General features: G+C 32.2%; 3 protein-coding genes across 5 annotated transcripts; 2 read left to right on the forward strand and 1 right to left on the reverse strand.

Annotated features, from left to right (window-relative positions):
• Window positions 1-1,206: 1,206 nt before the first annotated feature.
• On the reverse strand, window positions 1,207-3,455 carry LOC110992391 (mitochondrial import inner membrane translocase subunit Tim8 A). Of its 2 annotated transcripts, none has more exons than XM_022258194.2 (2): window positions 3,191-3,454; window positions 1,207-2,771 (listed from the first exon to the last, which is right to left on the reverse strand). In XM_022258194.2, the coding sequence occupies exon 2, from the start codon at window positions 2,526-2,528 to the stop codon at window positions 1,407-1,409; it is 1,122 nt and encodes a 373-aa protein (XP_022113886.1). In that variant the 5' UTR covers window positions 2,529-2,771; window positions 3,191-3,454; the 3' UTR covers window positions 1,207-1,406. The 2 variants fall into 2 exon arrangements, with proteins under 2 accessions (XP_022113886.1, XP_045484573.1); XM_045628617.1 differs by having other exon boundaries at window positions 2,537-2,771; window positions 3,191-3,455.
• Window positions 3,456-9,144: 5,689 nt separating this feature from the next.
• LOC110992393 lies at window positions 9,145-24,035 on the forward strand. 2 transcript variants are annotated; one of them, XM_022258198.2, is made up of 3 exons: window positions 9,145-9,270; window positions 22,338-22,436; window positions 22,695-24,035. In XM_022258198.2, the coding sequence occupies exons 2-3, from the start codon at window positions 22,388-22,390 to the stop codon at window positions 23,237-23,239; spliced, it is 594 nt and encodes a 197-aa protein (XP_022113890.2). In that variant the 5' UTR covers window positions 9,145-9,270; window positions 22,338-22,387; the 3' UTR covers window positions 23,240-24,035. The 2 variants fall into 2 exon arrangements, with proteins under 2 accessions (XP_022113890.2, XP_022113889.2); XM_022258197.2 differs by lacking the exon at window positions 9,145-9,270 and adding an exon at window positions 18,168-18,605.
• On the forward strand, window positions 10,697-11,637 carry LOC110992392 (proteasome assembly chaperone 2). The gene has a single exon (XM_022258196.2). It carries the CDS (start codon window positions 10,874-10,876, stop codon window positions 11,615-11,617), a length of 744 nt encoding a protein of 247 aa, XP_022113888.1. The 5' UTR covers window positions 10,697-10,873; the 3' UTR covers window positions 11,618-11,637.
• Window positions 24,036-24,341: the final 306 nt, after the last annotated feature.

The raw sequence follows: 24,341 nt of genomic DNA on the forward strand, positions 1-24,341 counted from the left end.
AAAAACAATACAAACAAACGAATTAAAAATAAAATTAGCTACTATTTTGGAGTATTTTAAAAAGTATGTATGTATGTTTATGTAAAGAAAAAAAATATACAAGGCTGTCGGACTGTACCGTATAGAGATACACTTTATGTACAGCACTATATATTCAACATAATATTAATAATAATAAATATATAAACAATAAATATATTTGACATATTTTTACATTTAGTTAGTTACAAATATATAAATAAATAATTTAATATAGAGCCTTTTATCATTATTGCTGGTAGAGTTTAGTGTAGGCCTAGTGTCTTAAGTGTGCGACTATCAACCCCAAGAGTACGAATAACGTCTGTTTCTGCGCAATTAACAATTGCTGGTAAAGGCAAACACCGGAAGTAACCGGCATGTCTTAAGACCCAAGAATATACATGTGCCAGATACAGTGATGTTCACGAAATAGCCTATAAAAATAGGTAAAAACGGATACAATCTGCGGTCATATAGGAAGTTACGCCACTGAATCATTATTGGTTGAGCTTAGTGTGATAAATTCGTTATTTGGACGAATGTGTAGATATAAATAGGAATATATAATTGCTACTAAATGATGACAAAGATATAATTTATTTTTAAATCAACCTACATTCTATTCAGACATTTCACAAGTTTGCTGAAATAAAGTTAAAGGCGTTTTTCAGAGCTTCATCAAATTTTTAACATAAGTATTCCTGGTTCTGCACTAAAAGTATGGTTTTGGCCGATACTATGAGTTACTGGGTCCGTAGTTTAATTTTAATAATTTAAACAATGGGTTAATGGTCTGGTCGCACAACCACTTTTGACTATAGGACCTAAATTAAAAGATTTAAAAAAATAGAAAGAGTTGATCTTCTCTAAGTAAACTACGGAAAATTTCACCTATAGGATGATGTACAAATATCTTGGTGTTGGTCTTTGTGAATAAATAATAAATATAGTTGGTAGCGTCTGCGTAGAAAAGGAACACGTCAATAGTACCCATAACCGTTCACAATTGCATGATGAATGTACATCGTAGTAAGTAGAAAGCCATGGCATCTGCCCACCCCCAAGGAAAGAAAGAAAAGGCGTGGGTGTATGTATAAAAAAAATGGTTATACAATATGCCTTTTCTTCATTGAGTTGATATGACTAGCATATGTTTATAACGATGTAGTAATAATTAATTACAAATAAGGTTTTGCAAACGTTTATTATGTACCCCATTCACAAGTAAATTAAAAAAATATTGAAACCAAAAATTGAATTTTTCTAAAAATTCTAACACAGCACATCTGCATTTAAAAACAAATCTTAAATCTATTTACATAATATAATTGTATATAATTATAATATTAATCAACCTTCTTACCATTATAAGCCCCTTAATAGTTTTATGTATTGCTAAAGACCTCATAAATGTTTGCTCCTAGAAGCTTCAACTTGTCATTTAATGTTAATTGCTGAGTAAGTAAATCTGGAATGTTTGTATTACCTTTGCATGTATTTTTTGTAATCAGCTCATTAACAATAGGCAAGAGCTTTACAAAATGCATTTCTACCTTATTGACATTTATAAAGGGATCTGATGGGCCTCCTAATTTTAGCGCACCATTAGTAACAACATGACCCTCATCCACTTCCAAGTGATTCTTAGATGTTGGTACCCACTTTGAGACAAATAAATTAGCAATCTCATCTATAACAGAGGAAAAACTTCTACTAATAGTAGACATAGTTACAGATGTAACTTCATCACTTTCCAAAACATCCATTGTTTCTTTAACAATTGTGTCAAACTTAGCCTCATTTATTTCTGTGTGATCTACCAAGTAATGCACCATCTTTTTGACAGGATCTCCCTCATTAGTATCAGTACATAAAATTGTTTGAATCGACCAAAATGTTTGTTCAACTTCTAGTAAGGTAATTTTTTTTTTAAGTGATATAGGGTCTACTACTCTTTTAACCACCCTTTCTATCTGCCTTACTAAATCCTCTAACCCTGGCCCAACAAAGTGATGACACAATGACAGATATTTTGATTGCAAATTGCTATCAATCAGTGGCTCATGTTCTAATACAGAGTCTCTATATAAATAGCCACCAATTATATTCAGTTGAATTCTTAATGTCACTTGTAATATTGAGAGAGCATACACAAGCACACATATTCTGGTAAAAATCATTATTTTTATTTGTTCCCATAACTCCAGTTTGTTTCCTGGATTGTCTTGTAGTTTTTGTACAATTTCCTCAGTATTTAATGAAGTCATTATATTTTCAGAAACAATTTTTGAAAGAGACAGTATTGTTTGATTACATGTGCGCTCAGTGCTTTCAAAATGTTGCTTCTTTCTTGTCATTTCAAAGAATTTTTTGGCCTCTTTTTCTTGCCATTCTCTTAGTTTTTTCTGTGCATAGCTCATCAGAAAATAAATGGACCCTAAAACTGCACCAGTCACAACAAACTTTCTTCTATGACGATGTAAAAAATTTTTGATAGTCGAAAACATTTTTAAGCTTATTATTCAAATGCTTTAAAGAAATTTGAGGCCTGTACAAGCCTATTGAAATTCCAAAGGTGAATCAGAGCGATATTTTGTTGTGTTCATTAACCGTTTTGTTATAAAAGTGGTAGCATCAATGAAACGTTCAACACAGTTCATAATGCATACTTCAGTCTTAGAGTCTAAGCGGTTCAAAGGTCTTCCCATGCAAGTATCCCAACAGGTATCAGTAAGGCCATGTACTAAAACCTGAAATAATCAGTTAATAGTTATAACTAATGATATGGACATAATAAAACATAATAGGTAGTTAAATTGATTTCCAAAAAATAGTTGTACACAAATAATTGCAATGTACCTGCCTATAGTACAAGTAGAATTGCAAATGTAAATTTAAAAAATACATATACTTAATAGATTATGGTTAGAAAATTTTATCCTTCACTATAAATTGAAAACATGTCATACAGAATATTACATAAAATGTAGGAAGAGGAAAATACTAAGTACACTTATCTGCTATTATTAACTGTTATCACTTAACAATAAACTAATAAAAGTATGTTTTTAACAAGGAAAATTTGGTGGATAATATATTTGAAAAAAAATAAGTATCAGTAATATGAAAACAAAGTTTTGCAGAAAATAAAATTCTCTCCACTACGTACCTGAAAGCGTTGCTTTTGTGTTTCTGTTAAAATGAAATTTTGTAGTTGTGGATCTACTCCTTCGGAATCGCTCATAATCAAACGAATTCAATGAGTATTAAGTTAAATCGTGTTGCATCAAAATTTTAAGTTCTTCGCATAAATTTTATTATATACTTGACAATTGAACGATTTAAATGTTTAGGCAAGTACCAGGGGCATTAACCACAGGCAAGATTTGGGATTGTTTCAAGAAATAAAGACTAAAGTTTATGACCGATGGCGTTTTTAGTTTTTACTTCTTATATAAACGTCAGTTGTTTGCTGTCAGTGTCAGATATTGTGCACCATCCCATACTTTTTTTTTTTTTTTTTTTTTCCCTTTGGCTCTAACACTGTTTGTGCATTAGCCAGCGTCAAGTATGGGATTTTTATAATTCGTTGTTTTAATTATTTACAGTTTATGCATAATGAAAAAACTAAGGAAACCAATCGCGACATAACATAAATAATTGAAAGCGCATAAATTTACAAAAAATCAGAATAATTAATAATGGAAAAAAATCAAAATTATAGTTTAATGTTATTATTTACAATAAACATACTTATAATACTATATACAAGGGGATTTAAATCTCGAAGAAGTAAATAAATATTAGTAGGAAGGGGAACGGACAGAGAAACTAAAGAAGTATATAAGGAAGAATGGTCATACTTAGGACAAGAAAAGAAAACATGATTCAAGTCAGAATAGCTCTCGCCACACTCACAGGCGGTACTAGTTACGATACCGAGTTTGTGCAAATGAACTGGAAGGCTGTTATGTCCCAGACGCATACGGATTATAGTAGAAGTGGCAGTTTTACCAAGCGACAATTTGGCAAACCACGGCTTCCTGGGAACGGAAGACTGTATATCATACAAGAAACGACCCTTAATCCGGCCGTTCTTTTCCCAACACATATTCCACGATTTGTGGAGATATATGCCGGGCAAAGCAGCAAGATCATGGCCAAAATTCTTGTACGGGTATACGTCACCGGTCACAGTAGCACTGTTAGCCAAACTGTCAGCTTTCACATTTCCAGAGATACCACAGTGACTAGGTATCCAACAAAATGATACTAAATAGTTGTGTAATTGGCATTGCAACAGCTTTCTCCTACATTCAAATATAACATGAAAGAATGGATTTAGTTTAAGTGAAAATTTTGCTAAGCTCTGTAATGCACTTAAGGAATCGGTAAATACAACGGTTTTTTTGAGTTTGAAACACAGCACATATTCAAGAGCTTTTAGTAGTCCAAAACATTCACCGGTAAAGACCGATGATTCTGGAGGTAATTTAATTTTCTGAACTATGTTGTACTGTTTGTGGTACACTCCAACACCAACACACCCATTGGAGTGTTTAGAAGCATCTGTATACATTTGATGCCAGTTAGGCCATTTCATATTGACATTGGAATTAAAGTTTGCATTGGCATTAAAATCAGATTTTTCAATGCCAATAGAAAAGCATATCTCAGCAGAAAGAAGTAGAGAATCATAAGAAGAGCTAAATAGGGGAAGTATATAAAAGGAATGAGTTGGGGCTTGTAATTGTTTAAATTTCAGAAAGCTTTTTAATAGACAAGGTAAAGGTTTATGTGAAGAGGGTAATTTTTGAGAAAGAGATTCCAGTTTGGAAATGAGGGGATGATTATGGAACTGGACAGTTCTAAAAATGAATCTATCTGACAGATATTGACGCCTTAAGTTTAATGGAGGGTCACAACATTCTATTTGCAGAGCATTAACCGGACTCGATTTCATCGCACCAGAAACAATCCTCAAAGCCCTAGACTGTATGAGATCTAGTTTTCTAAAGCCTGCTACATTACCTGGATCTAAGAAAAAGGTCCCAAAATCAAGAACGCTTCTAATGACAGCATTATATACCAACCTCAATGTGGCCGGGTGAGCACCCCACCAAACTCCACTGAGACATCTCAGCATATTCAAGTGTCGCTCACATTTACCAACCACAAATTCGCAGTGTGGTTGACCTGTTAGTTTAGAATCAAGTATAACTCCTAAGAACTTTACTTGATTATTGACGGGTAATATATTATCGCAATCATATCTTATAGTTGGTGAGGGAGGATTTCTGGATTTAGTGAAAAGTACGACGGTACTTTTTGAGGGAGACAGATCTAGGCCATTTGCATCCATCCAAGATTTTAGGAAAGATAAAGAGGACGAGACACGTTGTTCAGCATTACTTACAGACTTATCAGAGGCATAAATAACCAAGTCATCGGCATATTGTAATATACTAACTGAATCTCCGATAGAGTTTTCTAGGTCATGTGTATAAATATTGTACAATAAAGGACTCAGCACAGACCCTTGTGGCAAACCCTTCCATACCAGCCTACTAGGCATGTAAGGGCCGCCAACATCTAAAATAATTTTCCTCTCTGATAGAAGATTTACAATGAAATTATTTAAAAAATAAGGAACCTTTAATTTATCTAATTTACTTTTTAGAATATGTAACAAAACATTATCATAAGCCGAATTAATATCCAAGAAAGCTGCGACTACTGACTTTTTATTTGAGAAAGCATTACGAATGTCCGTGACTAATATGCCTAAATTGTCACACACACTTTTACCTTTTCGAAATCCAAACTGAGTTGGTGACAGATATTTATTATTTTCTATATACCATTCAAGCCGATTTTTAATTAAATGTTCAACAACTTTTGTTATCACCGATGACAAGACTATAGGACGGTATGATTTAATATCAGATCGAATCTTAGACGGTTTTAAAAATGGCAGCACTATTTGACTTCGCCAAGATGACGGTATGTCATTTGTCAAAAGAACTTTATTTATTAAATTTAAAAAGTAATTTAATCCATTTTCGCCAAGGTGAGACAAAAAGGAATATGGGATCCCATCTTCCCCAGGAGCACTGTCTTTAACGTAATTTAATACACCTTTTAATTCTAATAGCGTAAAAGGTAGATTTAATGAGGAAGGGACAACATCAGAGTTATTTTGTGTAGAAGAGTGGATGAGATCTGGAGCAGAAGGAGGAGCCAAGCGATCAAGGAATTGATCAGCTAATTCTATAGGAAGCAACGACGGGTTAGAAGGGTTGATAGCTGACCTAAATCTTTTGATATTTCGCCAAATGACAGAAGAATTTATTCCAGGTGATAAAGAGCTACAATATTTCCTCCAACCCTCAGATTTCTTTTTTTTAAATAGTTTTTTAACCTCTTTCATTACATTCATTAAGACCTCGTATTTTTCCATAGACATATCATTGCGATAATTAAGCTCAGCTGCCTTGCGTTTTTTAATAGCTGTGGTACATTCTTCATCCCACCATGGTGGAGATGACAACTTATTACTACTCGGCTTTTTCCTAGGAAAAACACTATCAGCCGATTCTAACAAAACATCTTGTAAATAATTACTATTTGTGACATTATCTTCTGAGCAATTATTCAGTTTCTCTTCTACTAATAAACTGTATTGACTCCATTTCGAGTCTATGATTTTGTGTTTAAGGCGAGACTTTTTAATAAACATATTACTATTTTTTTTACAGGGAAATGAAATGATTATGGGATAATGATCACTATTGTAAGATGAACACAAAGTAGACCAAGAGAGAGAAGATGCTAAATTGGGAGTACAGATGGACAGGTCAATGGCACTAATTACTTCACCAGGCTTTGTAAGGCGAGTAGGAGAACCCGTATTTAAAATGCACAGGTTATACATGTCTAAGATATCCAATAATTCATACCCGTACCTATTAGATACTGAACTACCCCACGATGTATGATGAGAGTTGAAATCACCCAGAATCATGAAAGGCTGAGGGAGAACTGAAATTAAGTTTTTAATTTCATTGAATATTTGCAAGGAGGGGTGAGGGACATATATAGAGACAAAACAGATACCATCAACAATAGCTGTAATGATAGAAAAGCTGTTACTATGTGAAGGAAGAGGGAAGGAAGAAAAGATGCTTGAGTTTCTGATGAGCAGGCATACACCACCATACCCATCAGCCCTGTCTTCTCTTAAGCAAGAATAACCAGGGATTTTGAATACCTGATCTAGCTTTAGCCAGGTTTCAGATAAAGAAAAAATAAAAGGATTAAAATTATTTATAATGTGTATAATTTCATGCTTTTTGTTTATAATACTGCGGCAGTTCCATTGAACTAACCTGTCCATGTTGGCCATTATTATTATCAGTGTAGGAATTAATTAAATTAGCAGCGTGGGACGGTATAGATAAATTAGGTTGAGAAAGTAATTTAATTAATGTAGTAATTAACTCTATTATTGTCTGTTGTGAATTTGCATTAGGCGATGATGGTAATGCACATCCATTAGAAGGCTCTGGCATATTGTAGTCTCTTACAAGAGACTCATGTGCTACATGATCGAAACCTTTACTGTGTTGAGGAGGCGTTCTGGGTTTAGTGAAGACTGTTTTTTTATAAGATATTGTACGTGGAGGTGGTGAACCAGGCAATACTGTATTTCCACCAGGAAGAGATTTACTTGGGAGAGAGGATACAACATCAGCAAATGATTTCGAAATTGGGGGATGTAATTTTGACGCTTCAATATAAGATAAGCTATTCTCTGCCATTGTTACTTTTATATCTGTTTGTCTCACATATTCTGGGCATTTTTTGCTTGAAGCAAAGTGCAGCCCAGAGCATAAGCAGCAAGAACCATGGTCTTCCTCTACATTACAAGTATCTCCAGTGTGGCCTTGACCACACTTGTAGCACCTGGGCTTTGACCTGCATTGGACCTTGGTGTGCCCAAAGCGGCAACAATTAAAGCACTGAATTGTGGGATACACATACAATTTAACCGGCATAGAATTATAACACATAAATATCCGTTTAGGCAAAACTTGTCCATCAAATGTAAAAACAACTGTTTGTGAAGGTTTCCACGTAGGTGAGTTATTGACCATGATTTTATAATTAAGTCGCCTGATTTTTATAATTTCCCCACACCCAATGGGTATGTTAGTGTTTTCCATAATATCTTCAGGAGACCATTCCGTTGGTACTCCCCTAACCAAACCCATCCTTGTAATATTGAAAGTAGGGATAAAAGCTTTCATGTTGTTAGTTGGTAAGCAGTTTGAATTTATAAAGCTGTTTGCGTCTGTATATTTACTAAAAGTTAATGTCATTTTATTTCTGCCAATACGTTTTAAACTACCATCTACAATATTTTTAAACAGAAATTTTTTTAAAAATCTCCCGAATACAACTGGGTGTAAAACTGTGCTATCATCATCAGATGACTGTACTTTCTGCACATGTACCACAAACGGGCCGTGGTCATTGGCATCGTAACTAGCTCTACCAATTTGTTTGGTGGGTTTAGATGATATATCGGTGGAAAGAAGAGGCATTGTTGTCTTATTAGTGGAAGGACTAGGTGGAGGCAAATTGTTGGTTGGTGGTGTCACAGTGGTCTCAGCAAATACATCTGTGCATTGACAAGAAGGACTGTCTGAGGGTTTAGAGTGTTCTGTAGTACTTTTGCGTTTTCTTTTATTGCAATGTTTGCAAACTTTGTGTAAATTTTGTCTGTGACTGCGCTTCAGCTTCCTTTTGGAGGCCAAAGAACAGTCAGAATCCATACCGGATTCATTCGAAATTGTGATAAATGCAACCGCGGGGGGCGCCGTGCCCCCCGGGTCCGGAGGCTCGTTCATAAAACTCAGAAAAGCTTACCAAAACTCGAAGAAAGAAGAAGAAAAATATAAATAATAATACAAATTATAAATATATACAATATTTAACTATTCTGATCACTAAATTTTTAAAAATATTATTTTACAGAAAATTCAAGCAAAAATCGCGCCCGCCAAATTCGAAGCTTCCCGCGTTTTTTCGTTAGTACTTTATTTGTACCATCCCATACTTATACCGAAAGATTAATAACGCGGGCTTGAGACAAAGCCACTTTTCGACAGGCATCGACGATCCACTAGGCACTAACACCAAGTGACCAAACGAATTGATGAATTGAAAAGGGTCACGAGACAAAGCGTGAGTCCCATACAAATTCGTGTTGTGTCGGTCAAGCATGTCGTAAAGTGAGTTTGTCTATAATATATTAAGAAGACGCCGTGGACTAGTTACTTTTTTTTAATAATTTTAAGTCCTGATAACGAGACAAGCTAAATCTTATTATGGGTCACTAATTCACAATATCGCAATCTGTTGATTGTGGTAATGAACTCGCGATTAGCTGTATCCAACACGTCATACCAGGGTCTAATCACTAAATTTACTTGTATACTTCCATACCATTTTCCTTTAAATTTCAGATCTCATTTCCATAATGTTGTACATAAATGTCTAATTGAGTTATTTATATAATAATGATAATCAGTCATAGGAACATGTCCCACATTAAGAGTGTCCCTTCAAATGCAGCTTTGTCTGCTATTTCATTACCAGCTATACCTTTATGTGACCCATATAAAGGCATCTTTGATTAAATAAATAGTATAGTTAGTATTAAAAAATTTTTTATATATTGAAGACTCAAAGAGTCTGTCAAAATTGGACTAGTTACAATTTGGCTATAGTGGGATGGTGTCACTGATAATCAGAAAATCTTTACATCATTTAATCTAACGATTTATACAATTTCCATCTTTATAACATCAAGAATTTAGTTTAAATTACATTTTATAAATTTCATATTTCAGAACTAAAATCTATAACTGGTGTCGGTAGGTAAAAGTGTGTCCTTAATGGCAACTTTTGTTGCATGCATGCAGTATTGCATGTATACAGCGTTATCATATAATCTAGCACCTTAGAATCTAATAGCTAATAATTTGAGATATTATTTAACGAATTAAATGTCTTTGTTTAGTAATGGTTGACTATACACAATAATATGTTGATGATTTATTAATCTGAGGTTTTAGACAAAATCACTTCACGACATTGGTACAATAAGATTGACATTAAAAAATATGGAAATACATACTTGGCTAAGAATACAGAATGAAAGAATCTGCAATGTCATGTTGAGAATAAATAATAATTAAATACAGTGTTTCCAACTACGGGGTTTTTGCCCTAAATTTAGGGGGAAACAGAATCGGGGTTTTAGAAAGTAAATCTACTTAGAGGATTTTTTAAGAGGTACTTTATATAAGGTTTTTTTTCAAACGCATGATTCTATACTATTTATATTAAGTATAACGAAATCAAATAAAAATTCTAAGCGTGGCTATAACTGAAATATCAACAAACTATAATACTCCAAGGTCGACATTTTCTACTATTTTAATATACTTTAATGTATTTTTAATGCAAATTTAAAATTAACTCCTATACAGGACCACAAAAACTTTAGGGGTATTCAAAGTTGGTCCTAGGGGGAACATTCTATAGGAGTTGGCAATTGGCATCACTGAATCACTGATACGACTGAACTGTCACAAGTTATTAATTTGAAATCGTGTTTACTATATATTTGGTGACTTCAAATTAAAAATCATCTAAGTACATTTAAAAAATATTACTATTCATAAAGTGCATCATTTTTTTAAACTGCCTACTATTAAAAAGATAATTTAAGCAAAGCATCGAGTTAAAACTTAAAGATTGGCCTATTTTTAGAAAAAGAAACATGAATTTGCAAAATAGTTGGAAGTGGTTGAGTAATTATGACCTGACCAATTACACCTTAGTAGTTCCCAGCGTAGCTGTAGGAAATGTGGCACAACTTGCATGTGATCTTTTGATCGCTACATTACGGATGGAAAAGCTAGCTTCGATTTATACAACAGCTCAAGTTCCTTTAGTTGGATGTGACCCGTACGATTTAGTTTCAAGTACTCTATCAACCGCCTGTGAGTTATATATATCGACTATTCACAATTTGCTTGTCCTTCAAGTGAGATCTCCACTTATACAAAAACAAGCGCGATGTTTCTTGGAAAATTTAGTAGACCAGTTTCAGCAAAAGCAAATAAAAGATATTATAATACTATCAAGTAGTTTTGCGCATGAGAAAAAATACATAATGACATCACCATTCAGATTTATTGCAAGCAATAACACACCTTACTCAGAGCGCATTCAGATAGCAAATTTAATTCCACATGATCAACAAGAAAGGGACATTAAAATATTTGGTGGTGGGTATGCTGCTTTGCTATTTAATATATGTAAAGAGAAATCTGTACCATGTTTGTGTGTTTATAAATACTGCTCAGAAGGAGACAATGTACCTGATGCATATGATATGGTACAACAACTTCAAAACATCTATCCACTTTTGGATCAAGATCAAAATCCTACCACTCAGTTCATGCAACCTGCCTCATGGAAACTTTTATTTGGCAGACCACCACCGCAAGAGATATATTAATTATAATTTGTAAAACATTGTTTTACCTGTTTTTATTAAAGCTACCTTTATTGTGTCCCCTCTTTTGTAAGCCAGAATTCCTGTTTGACTCCTATATTTTATAAATTAAAGATTGATTATTACTTATATTTTAAATCAAATTCATAGTTTTTTTAGTAGCAGCCAATTGTGGGGAGGGTGTTTAATATACTTTATGAGGTACCATATTGCACAGTAAACCCAGACCTAAATGTATTGTTTTGATTTAACAAATTTAATCCTAGCTGGTTTCATTTTCAAAAATAGGGTTTGAGATTACCCAGTTTATAGAGAAAAGTAACTATGTAGTGATATAATCATATATATCAAATAATTGGCCACTCTTATTGCTGAGGTTGTGTATTTGAATCATGTCTGTGCTCCAATAGACCTATCTAAAAAACCACCACAGTGAAGGAAAACCTCATAAGGAAACCCGCATGCTTTTGACCCAAAAGTACGCTTATGATGGGAGCAACATAGTGACCTGAGGGATGATCACCTTTAAGACAATATTATGCAACTGGAATTTTTAAAAAGACACAATTCTTAAAGATCCTTGAATTTTTTAGCATCAGTTTATATTTTAACGACCCTGAATTTACTAATTAAACAATTTATCGATAATCAGCCAATGAAGGCAAATTCTTCGTTGAAGTGGAACGAAAAGGCGTGGATGCTCCGCCGACTAATTATCACATTATTAATATCATTGATCACATTACTTATATTTCAGTAACTCATATATATTTTGACAGATATTGCCGAGACTACAAACATAAGTTATTTAATATTGACTTTCATTTTTATTACGATTGTATAGGCTCACGTGATTAAAGGGCATACTCCTTATTTGAGATTTTTTTTGGTATTTATTATTTATTTTTACTTTATAAAAAAATATATATTTGGGCCTGTAGGCACATAACAATATTTACTTACATCAGACAATAAGTACAGTAATATTAAATAAATATATCGATTGTAGTTTATGAAACTTTCAACTACGCTCGATTGTGCTTTGACATATTTAGGTTCAATGTATTATAATGGTTAACATCCAATGCCTCATAATAATCGTAATGTATTTGACCGTTATATGGATCATGGAACAGAAATCCGATCACGTTGAATGAATATTAATAGGCAGGGAAGTGGTCCTCCCAGGCATACGCGCATTGACTCTCAGTAATTGATTCACATGTAATACTAGATTGTACATTGTTGCCGAAGCTTTTCCTTTTCTATAGACTAGATTAGTGAGGACTATGAACTAATATTTCCCTATGTTTTCAAATTAACGTTACGCTGCGACCTTCAATTTTCAAACTAAAAACGTTTAGATGGTGATGGTGGTGTTGGAATGGTGTTCCAATGTTGAGTACATTTGAACACATTTCCAGTTTCATATTGTCGTAACATTTGATTCGTTAAGGTATCTCGATTGGTTTTTTGTCCAAATATCGTCATTGTCTATTCAATAATAGAATAGGTTTATCAAAATCAGTAGGTAATTTTGTGTTATATGTGTAAATAATCCTAATTCCTAGTAAGCTCTTTCGAATTCCTAGTCAAACCCAAGTCCTAATATTTGAAAGCCTCAAGCTTTTTGCTATTAAACAAGTACATATACCTATTTGTAATATACAATACTGCAGGAAATTGTATGACCTATAGCCTATAGGGATATTTAAGACTTTAGTGTTTTAAAATCGCTGCAAGAGTTCGCTTTCAAATATACCAAGATGACGACGCTAAGTGTCGTCATCAATAAAATGATTATTGCGTAGATGGATTTAGGCATCTCTTGCGATAAATGGGGAATGCGTATGCCATAGCATTTTTGTATATTTTTACACGATACGATTGTAATGGATTGATAACCATATTGAAGAACTGTCATATTTTTTGTAGGAATTGTAATCTAATTGTGTTATACTTAAACATATGTACTAGGAGTCATATAGTTCATATGTAAAAAAAATTATGCAAATGTCACAAAAGTAAAATGTCTTTTAAAGACTAATAATGAATAGGCTTTTATTGAAATTTTAAGTTGACAATATCTACACACATTATTTTCAAATATCGTAACGCTTAGTGTCACGATTCATTCTCGATCAAATAACACCGTTCAAAATTGGGTGATCAATTGCCTGATAAATGTAAGCAATTCATCAAAATGTTATCGGTTTGTCGAAGCCTTTCCTATGTTTTTCATTATAATGTGTTCTGCGCCATTTATAAAAAAAATCGCTTATGGGGTTAATATTATATTCTATTATAATAAAACCTATGCATAATATAGTTAATGTAGTATTATATCTGAAGAGTATATGTAGGTACTAACAGTAAGTATTTTACAGTGTATGAGCCTTAGTATCGTGTTATATGATAGACTCTTTATAAATATAACTCTTAATTTATAAATTCAATTATTAAATATTAAAACTTTATTGTACCTTTAATAGACAGAATCGACTCTATAGGTCATATGATATCTTATATTTTTTTTAAAGTATAAAGTATAAATGTTATTATATCAAACCAAAAACCTCTTCTATAATGTATATTAAATCTATGATATTATCAATATATATCAAGGCACTAAGGATACACCAGAAGAAAATAAACTAAGGACAACAATTTTAATATCACATTTTGTATTTATCTTATTACGTAACTTGCAGATCGCGAGCGAAAATCGTATTTATTTATATATTTTTTTAATCGTATTTAAGTACCCTGCAAAAGATGATGATTTATACAAAGTATAAATGTTCAAAACATCTCTTTAAGTAATGATTTATTTATTGTTATAATTTCGAAAGTTTGTCTATCATTTACGTCGAATGAAACGAGTGAATGACGTAATTTTTTTTAAGAAGTTTAAGAAAATTTTGAAATCCATTGGATATTAAAAAATTTGGTATCGTTGGCATCTGCAAAGGCTACGCAGATAATTGCATTAGACCGTCGCTGAGCCAACTCAGTCGCCTGATTAAACCGTTTTCACTTTGATTACGACTCCATTACGTTTTGAACTCATCCGGCCATCCTCACTTTTATTTGTTTTGAATCCAACCCAATATCCATATTTTGCAATTCAAAACGTTATTACTTTGTGTCCAGTATTAGTCTTGTAACGATATATATGACTTTATTTTCAGTTTTTTAGAGTCAAAAATCGAAGCAATGAACTGATCAATTGATATAAGTACCCTGCAAAAGATGATGATTTATACAAAGTATAAATGTTCAAAACATCTCTTTAAGTAATGGTTTATTTATTGCTTTAATTTCGAAAGTTTGTCTAACATTTACGTCGAATGAAACGAGTGAATAACGTAATTTTTTCTATGTGAAGATGTATTTCTTTCTCTAGAACTCTTCATCTGAAAGAAAAACGATAGGTACAGTTATTTATTACATAAATGGTAATAGCGCAGACGAATATCAAACAAAGAATTCCAAACTCATTAATTAATTCATTAAACGTCTACGTGTGAGTGCCGTTTCCTTTTCCTCTGAATATTTCACGACGGCTTCTGATAAATGATTATATCTTTAATTAAAATTTTATGCATGGCAACATTCTCATCTCTTTTAAAATAATAAAAGCATAAAACATGTATAATATATTAGACAATTTATTTTTAATCTCGAGATATTATGATTTTTTAAATAATTTGAGCCCTTTTAACTTCATAGTTTAACTTGAGTTCAATTTGAGAATTAAACGCGCTTCGTTAGTACCATCCTCCCATTTATCATTATTTAAAGAAATAAAATTATAACTATATGAAACTCGTGTTTCAAACTTTCATCTCCTGGGACGAATATTTTCCTACGAAGTTTCGAAGTCCTTTAATGGAATCCACACACTTAGCTTTAAACTTACATCACGTAAAAGTCTGCAGAGTTTTCTTAATTTAAAATTAGAATCTACAGCTAGATTTATATTTCGTTTTAGTTAATAAGTTCATGACTTACAACTTCACATTACGACAACTTGTCTGTCCATAAATACTGTGAAATAAAAACATTTTCTTTGTTTCAAACTTTTTAATTATTCTAAATTTGAATCACATACATTATATATTATATTATTTTATTAAAACCTCTTTAGATTTTTCGCCATTTCATATATTATTTCGTGTTCTTTATTAAATTATAATTTGGAATGGGGTGCTTAAGAAAATAGGATTACAGTTATCGCCTTGCACAATGTGGGTCGGTCATATTCCTAACACTTCAAAATCTTAGTATCAGTCGTATGTTCGTGTATCGTACTACACACAGATACAGCAATACTTTGTCTGTCGGAGACCAGAAAATATATGTGCGGCTGCGTGGTGTTAGAACTCCAAATGCTGTTAAAGCCAAAGTTTTTCGAAATCCCATAAGGAAGCAAAAAATCTTATTGCGATTAATGACGATTCTCGCTAGGACTCTGTCGCGTATTATGGTTAGGGGCGTATCTTATCAAGGAGTCACAAACCTAAAGTATTGTGCAAAAGGAATGAAAACTTCTATTCAAATGTGTCTAGATACATTTGGTCATATTGGATCATGTTGAAAAACCACCGAGCAGGTTTTAAAAAAAACCGTAGACACCTGCAGGATTCGGCACGAAATACCCAAGCGTAACTTGAAACCAACGTACCGACTTTATAAGACCCTCATCTAGCCCAAACCCTAAACCCTTTAGATTTAAAACTATTGTTAGTTTTACATATTGTCTGCTCGAAACGACACGGCAAAATTAAGTCTTTTGTAAAATTAAATTTCCCTTAATTTCGGTGGCCAAACTTCCTTTACTTCATTTAAAAAAATGAATTTTCAATTGTAAAAGAACGTATGGCTGGATTGGGTTTATAATAATTTACCAATAATTTATTTTTATAATGTGATATTTTATCAACACAAATAATATAAGAGAAGACTATAATGATATGACTCAATATATATCTAACTTCTATATAAAATTCCTTTTAAAACAAATTTGCAAGTAATTATGTGAAGTATGGGTATATTATCCTACGGCCATAACATTTTTTACCATATTTTTGCAAATAAATCATTATTATGCCATTGTTCACGTTAAGATATGAATTAAAGCTGACACATTTCCTTTGTTCGCCAAATCGAGCCTAACATTGAGTGCGTTATTAACAAAACCAGGATAGATATATATTTATTATTGTATATTAGGTGATACTAATCTTATAGTAACAATTTTAACAATATGTTACCTTAAACATATTCTTTTTTTATTAAAGAAAACGCGCACATGAAAATTTCACTAAATATTTTAGGTAAGGTACTCAATAAAAACATATATATACACGCATAACACACATACAATATTATGCAACCATCTCACTAATGAACGGTAACTAATATATTTGAGGATAACACTCGAGCGAGGGCATTTGGATACGGAGATTGCCAATTAATGTTACATTCCTCCCAGCCTCCCTACGCCCTCATGGTTATTCCGAATACCTTTCCCTGAGATTTATCTGTCTGGATATATTTCATCGTAATATTATAAATAAAATGAAGCTATATTTTGATGTACATAGATCTATATATAGACGAAGTCGTGAACACCAGCTGGTAATAAATAATTACTTCTTTTCAGCGTCTTTCCGCAATGCGGAGTCCTTTCAAACTTTCGTGCTCGAAGGTACTATTTGAAAACGAATCTGAAATCCTACCTTTAAATTTTATTAATGCAAAAGTTTTTTTTTTAAATCCGTTCATATAATGTTGCTCTCATGTTACACTTTACAAATGAGACCTATATATTAAGCGGGATATGATTGATGTTTAGAAAGAAAATACGATAAAGAAAATACAGTTACATATTAAGAAGTTAATATAAAATTATAAACATTATAGTTATCTTTTAAATTAATGTATAATATAAAAACGATTTAACATGACGTAAATTGCGGTTATAATTAATTGAAAGTATTTGTATCATAATCGGTTTTGTCTATAAACCAACATGGGAGTGAACAATCGAAATGACAGCTATACGCTCCATTAATTGCTTTTTGGATAATTATTTTCAATTACGCTATAATAAGTCCATTGCGCAATATATCGACTAATTTCTGACAAATTAATTTAGTTTAAATACGTTCTTTTTATGTATATCATCGCTGTATTTCGTAATATGTAATATCTCGTCTTTAAGTTGTGTGTAATAAAATATATTCAATTAAATACTAATTTCTAATATTCAAAACATATTTGTGATCAGACTGAGACTGAAAAGCAACATAATTATAGAATTCGAGAAAAGTCTGGATTTTAGAGTCGGGTTTACCTATTGTAATATTTTAGTATAAACGCATTGTTCCAAAATGTTTAAGGGATAGAATTATAATCGTTAAACTATCGATTTCCTTATTTCATTATCTCGGGTATAAAATTATTCAATTCGTATTCTGATTGAAGTGTTGTCCGGGATGTCGGCTACAAGCCACTAGAGCTACGTCAGTCGTCTACGGGACGTAGCCAAAGAGCTACGCTACGTCGTAGCTAGACCGCGAATCGAAGTTAATTATTTAGTGGGCTACGAGAGCTAATGGAAACGTGATTAATTAATTAACATACATCATTTATTACTTTATTCGTATATTATAGAAGAATTTATAGATTTTTTGTACGAAATCAGATGTAAATACACTGATTTAGAGAATTAAAAAGCCGGCGTCGCTGGTTACAATATCGTTTTTTTTTCGTTTTTTATACTGGTGAAATTGAAATTTTAGTTTGTAATCAATTATGAATAATGCGTTAGAATAGACTATACAGACATAATTATTGAGTTAATATCAAGCAAGGTGCAAATATACTGTAGGGATGAGAATAAAGATGTTCTCTTGTGCTATATTCTTTTGTATATTGATGCTACTGATAGTGGATACAAGGATTGGTGCTTTGCCACAGACAAGTTTGTATTATTTTTATAATTGTGTTAGTTGTGTAGGAATTTAATTTGTAAAATTCTAATTTCTTTTATACGGTTTAATAATTCCAATCGATTATAGTGATTTAAAATTTTCTTGGTTTTATCTTAAATGATTAACAATTACCTAATTTATTTATAACATAACATTGAAGTTAAACTTATCGTAAGTATACATACATTTTTTAAGCAAAATTTAATTACGAATACAAATGTTCGAATTATAGGAATTTTACGAAAGATAAAGTAATAAACTGTACGTGCCGCATTATTTGACATGTCTACGACATATCGAATAATAAATTTAATGTTAGGGTTAACAAGTTTAATTACTTTACTTACTACTAACTTTCAGGCTGTTTCACAGACCGTACTTAAATGATTTTATTGGACAAAGGTAAACTTTGAGTATGTTTTGTTTAAAATCACATCCCCAAGTAAAGGGTCAAATCGTTTCTGTGCTTTTCGGTGTTTATGTGATGTTCTGTGACTAACCATCCGTAACAATAATTGCAATTCTTGAATAATTGAATCATGCATTATAATGTGGTTAGACAGACTTGGGACTCTTCCCTAAATTTCCAGTATCTGCTACCCCCGCTCTTTGCATTCACGTCATATTCTTCAACTGATACTTCTCGAAGTTTGATCTACCTAATTGTATTGTATGGCATAGGCAAACATATTCACCCTCTAACTCGAGAATTACGATTCCCAATGTTACTGGACATAATTTTTGTTGTATCCATGTTTATTTCAAGACTTATATGTTTTTAAAACTCTCGAAGTTTAAAGAGCATTCGGTTGAGATCTTCCAGACACATTACCATGTAAGCGAAATCATCTGCAAATCGTGTAAAATCTACTCGCCATTGATAGTTCCATTTAAAGTGTTTGAAGGCATCTTCTATGCCAACGGTAATAAATTTGGGATATACGTAATTGGGTGCGCTGTCTGACACCTCGCTAATGTCAAATAACCTTAGTGCATCGCTCTTGAAGTCTGTACGATCACACATTTTCCTATACGGTATACTTCAGCGTTTGTAGGCTTTTCGGAAACCAGTCAGTACGCACGGTCGAAACTCATCTAGAGTCCATTCAAGACGGTTCGTGAGAACTATAAAAATAGCCTATATACATGGCTCAGTAGTCCAATAGGTCTATTATATATATAATTAAAAGCATATTTAGTAGTTATTTAGTTTGAAGAAAATAATGATTAGGTATGCCATGCCATGCCACGTATCTTGAAGCAGCTCTGAAGCATTCTGAGGATTGGTGTAACACTTGCTCTTTCTCTCACTCACCACGCTTTGCCTTCGCCTAGTGTTTTATTGTTATTATTTCAGAGCCATCCTTATCTGATATTAGCTGATATCCGGTATATCTTCAGTGGGTAATATCGGGTAAGTCAAGCTTGTGCGTCATTAGTCGTCAAAGGCATAACAAAAGGTATAAGGTTGCTCATAATATCTGTCAATCACGTTTAATACGTCGAGCATAGTAGAAACTTCCACATAATCTTCCTTTTTCAAAGAGTTTTTGTTTATCTATTAGTTGAAAAGATGTAGTCAATACCGTTTTTCCCTCTTTGGTCCGGGATGAACCATGCCTATTTTCTATGAAACGGCTTCTGGAAAAAAATAATTCATCGTATAAAGATTCCTTCTCCTCTAGTCTCTGTCTATGATTGTTGCCAGACATTTGTATACTGAGACAAATATAGCGTTACGTTTCCGGATTTTGTTTATGCTCGTTTATGTATGTTTATGTTTAGGTGTTAGATTCGATAAATTGAGCCTAATGTTGAAATTATAATTGTTAAAATTGAAAACAAAAAAGCAGATTGGTATCTAAGTTTCAGTATGCCGAATTATATTGTTAAATTTTAACCCTATGTTATCTAAGAGAATTTCCGCGATAAACATAGAACCTTAAATACATTTTGGAGAGTAACCTCTTTGTATAAACATCTTTAAATATGCACCAAAATATTCAACAATATTCAAATAACAGTATTTTAAGATGTTTCCGGATAATTCAGGTAACAAACGAGATTGTTATGTTGATTTCAGAATATAAAAGTTTGCGGTCGAAATCCCCAAGCAACGCACCGTGTTGGAGTATTCATAAACTTTATTGTAACGATGATTGAATTTTTTATGAGTCTAACAATTACTCTTACCTTTTTGATTCATTAAATTTAATGGTTTGATAATTAATACTATTTCTAAAACATGAACTTTTTAATTTGCAAAAACGCAGTAGTAAAAAGCATAATTCGTTAATTAACAGCATTGTTGCGCCGAGTCTATTTCCCGACGAAACATTCATTCGGACACAGAAAACTGACCACCATTCTTTTAAACAAATATACAACTTTTAATATAAACTACACGCACATTTTTTTTAAAGCTTTAAAAAAATCCATGTAAGAGCTTTCAGAATTTCTGTGTAAACTAAGCAATAAACGTTAACATGGCAAGTTATGAAAAAATTCAATGGATATGACCATTATACAAAAGCGTTTAAAATATATCGTATAAATAGCTTGCCTTTAGTCCAAACACGTTCCAACATTTTGGGTCGCTGAGAAAATAAAAATAGGAAATGCGGAGATTAAAGAGGCAAAGGACAGTCTAGTCAGTTAAAATTGCGGTAAAAGAAATGTATGTTTAAGCACACGATTTTCATAAAAGTATTTTTGCTTAAGCAAATTAAAAAAAATCACTTTGGCAGATAAACCGATTAATAGATAACACCATCTTATTAAATATAATAAATTCTTAACATTATATATATGCAACATGATTTTTTAAGACGAAGAGAAGAGTTTTTTGCCGCTTACCACCACTATGTAGATCCAGATGCCCACTGAAGTAATTCCGAATGAATTTGACTAAGGGTCCTTCAAGAAAAGAAGGTTACAAAACATTCCCTAAAAGCCCGACAACGCATTCGCGATGCGGTGGCGGTATCACTTAATGTCACATACGCCTCCTGTACGCTTTCCCCGTGTTCTATATAAAATCTAATGTGTGAATTTTATATTTTTTTAAATGAACTGCAATTAATAAAAATTATATTTTTTTTAAATATAGTTATTTAAACACAAAACATATTTACGAAGATATTTATCGCAAATCTTAACTTATTCCCTCGACATAAACATATATTGTGCAGTCTTGCATTCCAAGTGCACAAAGCAAATTAGAAACGTCCTGCACAACACAATCGTAATAAATATAGACTTGATTAGGTTTCGGTACTATTATACACTGTATTATATAATATATACCAAGACTATATAATATAGTGAGAGCTTGATTTTATGGTTAGGATATACAGTTTATTGGTTATTTTTTAAGTGGAAATTTGCAGCGTGCTTTTAAGAGATAGTTATATACTTAGTAACTTAAAATAATACAAGGAAATAAAACATTGCTTTTATTCCGCTCGTTTCATAATTGTAATAATAATTACACTTTATCATTACAAAAAAATGTTTATAAACTACATGTAATTAACCTAACTTAACATTTAACCTATATTTAACTACATAATTTAATGCAGGTCGAGCTTACAAACCTGTTTGAAACCATAGACAATATTTTTAAACGTGTTAAGAAATTTTTAAACCAGAAAACTACGTAAATATGTAATTGAATAGTGTTTTATTTTCTTGACCATCAGTAACTAACAAAATGTCAGCAGGTATCCAGCCTCGAAAATGTCATTTAAGCACTAATGCCAGTTGGGTCGGCATGTGTCCAGATGAAAAACCCTATTGCACTACAGTTGTGTCAACTCCTAGTAAGTTCTTACCCTCTGACCTGATTTAAATATTCTATTACTAATTGAATTCTAATTACTATCTGTAGCGCTTTGAATATTTAAATTAGTTATACAATTAGATAAGACCTTTACGGTTATTATGATCAATGTATATTGTATATATTCCGCTAGATAGTACATTATTATATTTAGAAAATACGAAAATATCGTGGCCATCCCAAACACTCGTGTATAAATGTATGTCTATCAGGCATTCAATAATATTTTTCCTTACAGATTTAACGATCTCTCTTGCCTGCGGAGCGGCTCAAGGGTCACCTTGTGTTTTGGAATACAAAACTGAATATCTGTTGACCTGCATATGTGATGACAATCTCTGCAATGCGCCTTACAATCAACAGTTACGGGACGAGCTGCTCAATTTTTCAACAAACTTCCCGGCGAATAGCGATGCCAATTTGACAGAGATATTTTTAAAATTCACGACGTACGCTAACGTCAGTAATGAAGCCATTTATGAAATGGTAACTGCAAATACGACATCGACCTCAATAGCTCCCGTGACCTCTACGAGCGCTACAGCCAAAAACTCAACACACGTTCCTAAGTTGCCACACGCTGAGGCGTTAAAACAGGCGACAATACCTCCTGATGATGATGAAGATGAGGGTGAAGGAAGCGGAGTTGATGAGTCCAAACTACATGAGCATGCGTCACCAGCCGCTCCAAGTTCATTTCTTCCAGCGAAAGAAAACGGCGCACCTGGTTCTTCTCTAAACATCTTATACTTAGTACTTTTATTTCTTAATCCATACTTTTAATTCTAGTTTAGATAGAATTAAGATAAACTACCTGAGAATTTATTAGGCTTTTTGACCTAATATGGGAGCAAATTACTTCTTCCGACGGTTTTTGTTTTTGACACAGCCAATTTCAGTACCTATAGGAATAACCAGTTTTATGCATAAATACATAATAATAATTCATTGACATTCATGATTTTAGTCTCTTGTTAAAATTTAGAGAACATAATAGATAGTACTTGTGCCAATTGAACCAAAAATTAATACCTACTTTACTGACGGGTTATTTATGATTAACGGTCATATTTTTGTGCCAATAGTTTATACATTTTATCTACAGTGTGTTTCCATTAAAAACTTATTTTATATTGTTGTAAATTAAAGTGATATAGAGAAATTATACAGGATACTTTTTAAAATTATAAAAGACACATTTGCACACGACTAGATTTAAGGTCGCTCAATATTTAACTATTTAGCGAACGTGAATGTTGAACTTAGATTTTCTTCATAAAAATTTAGTCTCTCATGTAATAATAATAAGATATAAAAAAATGTACTTAGAAAAGCGCAAAGTTTTTGTTATAATTTATTAAAATAGCCATTATGAAAGACATAAGTTACTAATTAAGATATCACTCACTTCAAAATTACTTGTACTATTATAATTATATAGATGCCAGATCATTAGATTCCATATTTATGATGTACAATAGGCTAATGCTATTAATAATTAACATCGAAAAAACTGCCCTGAAATCTCTTTAAACACCTGTAGATATTGTCAATTATACAATTTTATCTTTATTTTAGTTTGGTTATTATTATACATTGTATACTATCAATAAAGATTAAAAATAAATCATTTTTCTCTATTTATTAAACAGTTTTAACTATAAACTATAACTGGTGACAGTAACAAATATTTAAAGTCTTAAAAATCAGACACTCATTTATCTAGTTATAATCTAAGCTAAAATCTTTCCTTTAACTTAAAATTTCAGTCAATCACAAGTAAAATCAAAATTATGAAAATTAAGTCATACCATTATAATCAATTATATTTGATTATAACGCAATATTGTCTTCAACAAAGTCTTATTGTTAAGTAACCGATAGA

Source organism: Pieris rapae, chromosome 6, assembly GCF_905147795.1.
Source record: "Pieris rapae chromosome 6, ilPieRapa1.1, whole genome shotgun sequence".
Taxonomy (NCBI): Eukaryota; Metazoa; Arthropoda; class Insecta; order Lepidoptera; family Pieridae; genus Pieris; species Pieris rapae.